We start from the raw sequence: 7,500 nt of genomic DNA on the forward strand, positions 1-7,500 counted from the left end.
TGTTTGTTATTTTGTAGTCTCATACAGTATAGGCGACATTTATAAACCCTCGGTTACACTTTTTTAAATAGATTCAATCTTGCACGTGGAAGGTTTAAGTGAGGGCTTTAGTTGATATAACACTCTCGTCAGGGATTGCAATAATCCAGCACAAGCGGCTCATGGATTTATTTTATAAGTAAAGGTAAGACCATAATAACGTTTTTTTTATTAAATGTGCTTTTTTGTGTGCTACAGTTTGTATGTGTAAAGTTAAGTTAAAGTACCAATGATTGTCACACACACACTAGGTGTAATGAAATTTGTCCTCTGCATTTGACCCATCCCCTTGATCACCCCCTGGGAGGGGAGGGGAGCAGTGGGCAGCAGCGGCGCCGCGCCCGGGAATAATTTTTGGTGATTTAATAACCCCCAATTCCAAGCCTTGATGCTGAATGCCAAGCAGGGAAGAATGCTGGTATGAGCTTTTAAACATAACCCGTTAACTGCTGCCAATCAAATGGTGAATAAGATCTTTAAGGTTCATATGTTTGTAAATCTGACTGTGATGAAGTCAGTGCCTCACCAGCCATCAACCTCACCGCACGTCACTGATATATATATATATATATATATATATATATATGTGTTAGGTCAGGAAAAAACAAAAGAGGCTATATCATCCCTACAAGCCTGTTTCGCAGGTTTGCCTGACACTGTATTCTGTTTGTTTTATGTACTGTATGTGATTGTATGTCTACTTGGATGTTGGAGTCGGCAATAAAGTTTGATGAATATACGGAATATATGTTAGGTCAGGAAAAACACAGAGGCTATATCATCCCTACAAGCCTGTTTCACAGTTTTCCCTGCTCGTCAGGGGATTTTATAACATCCCCTGACGAGCAGGGAAACCGGACATTTTGATGTCACTGCTGCTCTGTATTAAACATAAAATAGGTGGGAGGTAAAAGGGCTTCATCCAGTAGTGCCATTCATCACTGAGGACCTCTTTGATTGGTCAATAAAAATAAGTTGTGATCAAAAGTGAGGATGATGAGAACCACTGGTCTAGAAAAGAAGCTGTCATTAGCAAAATGAGATGCCGTGTGGGTCATGTGACTGTGTGGCAGCCATCTTTATGTGGCCCGACACTGTCTGCCATGACTTCTGCATCTTGTCAGTGTGGTCACAGCCTGAAGCTGGCGCCGCCTTCTTGTGGTCCCGGGAGGAGTTTTGAGTGCGACAACAAGCGTCTGAGCGCCTCTGTCGGGGCGCAGCTGGACAGGAAGCACTGATGTCTCCGCCGGGTTATTTTAGTCCAAGCAAAGGGTCTCATTTGGCAATTTGGAGATGCTATTTTGGGGGCGGCGATGTGTGATTAATTAAAGGTGTGTGAGGAATGTCAGAGATGCTACACGCATAAGATCCTCACTCGACTAAGTCAGCATTTTTTTTTTTTTTTGTGAAAGTGTGCAACAGTGAGCCTCTCATCAAAGTGGAACCCTCTTAAGTCGGTCCTGCTTATGCCAAAAACCCGCCTACGCGTACCAAATCATCAAGTCCTGGTCCGCCATCTTCTTGTTATTACTAAAAAAGCTTTTGTCCACTGTGTTACATGGCCTTTCCTTTTAACAACAAACGTTTGGGAACTGAGGAGACCAATTTTTGAAGCTTTTTAGGTGGAATTCTTTCCCATTCTTGCTTGATGTACAGCTTAAGTTGTTCAACTGTCTCCGTTGTGGTATTTTACGCTCCATATTGTGCCACACAGTTTCAATGGGAGACAGGTCTGGACTACAGGCAGGCCAGTCTAGTACCCGCACTCTTTTACTATGAAGCCACGCTGTTGTTACACGTGGCTTGCCATTGTCTTGCTGAAATAAGCAGGGGCGTCCATGATAACGTTGCTTGGATGGCAACATATGTTGCTCCAAAACCTGTATGTACCTTTCAGCATTAATGGTGCCTTCACAGATGTGTAAGCTACCCATGTCTTGGGCACTAATACACCCCCATACCATCACAGATGCGCCTATAACAGTACGGATGGTTATTTTCATCTTTGATTCGGAGGACATGACGTCCACAGTTTCCAAAATCTATTTGAAATGTGGACTCGTCAGACCACAGAACACTTTTCCACTTTGCATCAGTCTATCTTAGATGAGCTCGGGCCTAGTGAAGCCGACGGGGTTTCTGGGTGTTGTTGATAGATGGCTTTTGCTTTGCATAGTAGAGTTTTAACTTGCACTTACAGATGTAGCGACAAACTGTAGTTACTGACAGTGGTTTTCTGAAGTGTTCCTGAGCCCATGTGGTGATATCATTTAATAATAATAATAATACCTGGGATTTATATAGCGCTTTTCCAAGTACCCAAAGTCGCTTTACATGTAGAACCCATCATTCATTCACACCTGGTGGTGGTAAGCTACTTTCATAGCCACAGCTGCCCTGGGGTAGACTGACGAAAGCGTGGCTGCAATTTGCGCCAACGGCCCCTCCGACCACCACCTATCATTCAATTCACCGGTGTGAAGGGTGAAGTGTCCCACCCAAGGACACAACGGCAGCGATTTTTTTGGATGGTAAGAGGCGGGGAGCGAACCTGCAACCCTCAGGTTTCTGGCACGGTTGCTCTACCCACTACGCCATGCCGCCCCCATTTACACACCGATGTAGTTTTTTGATGCTGTACCGCCTGTGGGATCGAAAGTCACGGCCTTGACACTTACGTGCAGTGATTTCTCCAGATTTTCTGAACCTTTTGATGATATTACGGACCGTAGATGGTGAAATCTCTAAATTCCTTGCAACAGCTCGTTAAGAAATGTTGTTCTTAAACTGTCCAACAATTTGCTCACATATTTGTTCACAAAGTGGTGACCCTCGCCCCATCCTTGTTTCTGAATGAATGAGCATTTCATGAAAGCTGCTTTTATACCCAATCATGGCACCCACCTGTTCCCAATTAGCCTGTTCACGTGGGATGTTCCAAATAAGTCTTTTATGAGCATTCCTCAACTTTCTCAGTCTTTTTTGCCACTTGTGCCAGCTTTTTTGAAACATGTTGCAGGCATCAAATTCCAAATGAGCTAATATTTGCAAAAAATAACAAAGTTTCTCAGTTCGAACTTTAAGTATCTTGTCTTTGCAGTCTATTCAATTAAATATAGGTTGAAAAGGATTTGTTTTATTGACTATTTACACAATGTGTCAGTAGTGATTAAATAAGAAACTCACAGCGATGGCGTATCTGGTGATGTTTCTGCTCTCGCACTCCAGCAAAGCGTCGGGCAGCTCCTCGCCGTCATGTGACTCTCCGTCCGTCACCACGATCATCACCTTGGTGGCTCCATCTCTCGCTCCCCGCTCAGCGCTGAAGGCCTCTGTGCTGCAAACGCAAAGAAAAGAAAAAAAGTGAGTGGAGGAGTGAAAGGGCCTGAGGGAGAAGGAAGGGAATGTGCTGGATGTGGTTCCTCATGATATGACATCAACACTAGATAGCCTTAATAACAAACATAATAAACACCATCTACAGAACTAAATATGACAAAAACACTATAAATAGACCTAATTATGGCATAATAAACACTATATATAGACCGAAATGTGACACAATAAACACTATATATAGACCGAAATGTGACACAATAAACACTATTTACAGACCTAAATATGACATACAAAACACTATCTTTAGACCTAAATGTGACATAATAAACACTATCTATAGACCTAAATATAACTAATAAACATATGTATAGACATAAACATGATATAATAAACACTATAGACCTAAATATGACATGCTAAACACTATCTATAGACTTAAATATAACATACTAAACACTATCTATAGACCTAAATATGACTAATAAACATATGTATAGACATAAACATGGTATAATAAACACTATAGACCTAAATATGACATAATAAGCACTACCTATAGACCTAAATATAACTAATAAACATATGTATGGACATAAACATGATATAATAAACACTATAGACCTAAATATGACATGCTAAACACAATCTATAGACCTAAATATAACATACTAAACACTATCTATAGACCTAAATATGACCCAGAAACATATGTATAGACATAAACATGATATAATAAACACTATAGACATAAATGTGACATAATAAACACTATCTATAGACCTAAATATGACATAATAAACACTATCCATAGACCTAAATATGACATAATAAACACTATCTACAGACCTAAATGTGACATAATAAACACTAAAGACCTAAATATGATATGCTAAACACTATAGACCTAAATATAGGATACTAAACACTATCTATAGACTGAAATGTGACATAATAAACACTATCTATAGACCTAAATATGACTAATAAACATATGTATAGACATAAACATGATATAATAAACACTATAGACCTAAATATGACATGCTAAACACTATCTATAGACCTAAATATAACATACTAAACACTATCTATTAGGGATGTCCCGATCCGATATTTGGATCGGATCGGCTGCCGATATTTGCCAAAAATTGCGTATCGGCAAGGCATGGGAAAATGCCGATCCAGATGCAGTTTAAAAAAAACCTCTGTGTTTTCCAACGCACCTATTTAAATAATACATTCCACTTTTCTGCTGCTCCGTAATTTCCGTTCCACATTTTCCAGCACACCTTCAACACATCCACGATTCTCACGCAGTTGCTTTTAGCTGCTGGCATTACACGACAGGCTCTTCTCACTCTTTCCTGTGTCTCCCTCTCACAGACAGCAAGCGCACCTTCTTACACACGTCACATACTGTCACGTCATACGTCACATACGTATACGTCCTCTCCCAGCAGAGAGCGAGGTAGCGGCATGGCTAACGTTAGCTGTGATGCTAGCGCAGCCGCTAAGGTGCGCGCCTTCTCAAACGTCCTCTGCGCACGGCAAATCTATGCCACGCACAAAATCAAATAAAAAAATAAGCGCATAACAATTTTCGACACACGGACACGACAGAGACAACAGTTTTCGTCATCATTGTTCAAATATTGCAACGTCTGTCGAGACGCTTATCTCCATTCGGTGCCACACGTCCACACCATCAACATGCCGAGGCAAAAATTTCCAGATCAACACCGTATGAAAAAATTAGTGATTTTTGTTGTTGTGATTTCCTTCTCTGCATGAAAGTTTAAAAGTAACATATATTAATGCAGTATGAAGAAGAATGTTTTAATGTAGACATGCAAGCCTTGAAAGAACATTTTAAAAATCAAGACTACATTTCCTGCAAATGGGTGCATTTCTACCCTATATTTTAACTTTAGATTTATTCTCATATCAAACTCTTTTGGCTGTCTTTTTGACACTTACATCAGGCGCCCCCCTCCACACCCTGGATTATAAATAATGTAAATAATTCAATGTGATTATCTTGTGTGATGACTGTATTATGATGATAGTATATATCTGATAGTATATATCTGTATCATGAATCAATTTAAGTGGACCCCGACTTAAACAAGTTGAAAAACTTATTCGGGTGTTACCATTTAGTGGTCAATTATACGGAATATGTACTTCACTGTGCAACCTACTAATAAAAGTCTCAATCAATCAATCCAAACACATAGAATCATCATACTGCTGTGATTATATACATCAAGTGTTCATTCAAGGCTAAGGCAAAATATTGAGATATATATTGTGTATCCCAATATGGCCTTAAAATATCGCAATATTAAAAAAAGGCCATATCGCCCAGCCCTAGTTCAATGATGCCATTTCTGTTTGTCATGTATAATTTTGTCTATTTTGTGTTTATCCTTGAATAAACAGGTCAGTTTCTTGTTACCAACCATTGTGTATTATTCAAACTCCCCTAATTCAGCTGGCTAGTTGTTATCAAGAGTACTAAAACCCTTTTCAACATGATTCTGACAACTAAGTAGGCTAAATAACTTTAAACTTTAATACATGCTCGGATAGGCCAGTATCGGTCAGTATCGGTATCGGTCAGTATCGGTATCGGATCGGAAATGCAAAAACAATATCGGTATCGGATCCGAAGTGCAAAAACCTGGATCGGGACATCCCTACTATCTATAGACCTAAATATGACTAATAAACATATGTATAGACATAAACATGGTATAATAAACACTATAGACCTAAATATGACATAATAAGCACTATCTATAGACCTAAATATAACTAATAAACATATGTATGGACATATACATGATATAATAAACACTATAGACCTAAATATGACATGCTAAACACAATCTATAGACCTAAATATAACATACTAAACACTATCTATAGACCTAAATATGACCCAGAAACATGTATAGACATAAACATGGTATAATAAACACTATAGACATAAATGTGACATAATAAACACTATCCATAGACCTAAATATGACATAATAAACACTATCCATAGACCTAAATATGACATAATAAACACTATCTACAGACCTAAATGTGACATAATAAACACTAAAGACCTAAATATGACATGCTAAACACTATAGACCTAAATATAGGATACTAAACACTATCTATAGACCGAAATGTGACATAATAAACACTATCTATAGACTTAAATATGACTAATAAACATATGTATAGACATAAACATGATATAATAAACACTATAGACCTAAATATGACATGCTAAACACTATCTATAGACCTAAATAAAACATACTAAACACTATCTATAGACCTAAATATGACTAATAAACATATGTATAGACATAAACGTGATATAATAAACACTATAGACATAAATGTGACATAATAAACACTATCCATAGACCTAAATATGACATAATAAACACTACCCATACACCTAAATATGACATAATAAACACTATCTACAGACCTAAATGTGACATAATAAACACAAAAGACCTAAATATGACATGCTAAACACTATAGACCTAAATATAGGATACTAAACACTATCTATAGACTGAAATGTGACATAATAAACACTATCTATAGACCTAAATATGACTAATAAACATATGTATAGACATAAACATGATATAATAAACACTATAGACCTAAATATGACATGCTAAACACTATCTATAGACCTAAATATAACATACTAAACACTATCTATAGGTCTAAATATGACTAATAAACATATGTATAGACATAAGCATGATATAATAAACACTATAGACATAAATGTGACATAATAAACACTATCCATAGACCTAAATATGACATAATAAACACTATCTACAGACCTAAATGTGACATAATAAACACAATAGACTTAAATATGACATGCTAATCACTATAGACCTAAATATAACATACTAAACAGTATCTATAGACTGAAATGTGACATAATAAACACTATCTATAGACCAAAATGTGACATAATAAACACTATTTATAGACCTAAATGTGACATAAACTACTAAATATGACATACTAAACACTATCAATAAACCGAAATATGACATAATTAACTATCTATAGACCCAAACT

General features: G+C 37.3%; 1 protein-coding gene across 3 annotated transcripts in view; it reads right to left on the reverse strand.

The window, feature by feature from the left end:
* The window catches only part of itga10 (integrin, alpha 10), a 104,222-nt gene that overhangs the window by 43,431 nt on the left and 53,291 nt on the right, over nucleotides 1-7,500 (reverse strand). For all 3 annotated transcript variants that reach the window (XM_061982913.1, XM_061982915.1, XM_061982914.1), the window contains exon 8: nucleotides 3,226-3,376. In XM_061982913.1, the coding sequence (XP_061838897.1) occupies nucleotides 3,226-3,376 (151 nt within the window). The remainder of the gene's footprint in view (nucleotides 1-3,225; nucleotides 3,377-7,500) is intronic.

Source organism: Nerophis lumbriciformis, linkage group LG21 (genome assembly GCF_033978685.3).
Source record: "Nerophis lumbriciformis linkage group LG21, RoL_Nlum_v2.1, whole genome shotgun sequence".
Lineage (NCBI taxonomy): Eukaryota > Metazoa > Chordata > Actinopteri > Syngnathiformes > Syngnathidae > Nerophis > Nerophis lumbriciformis.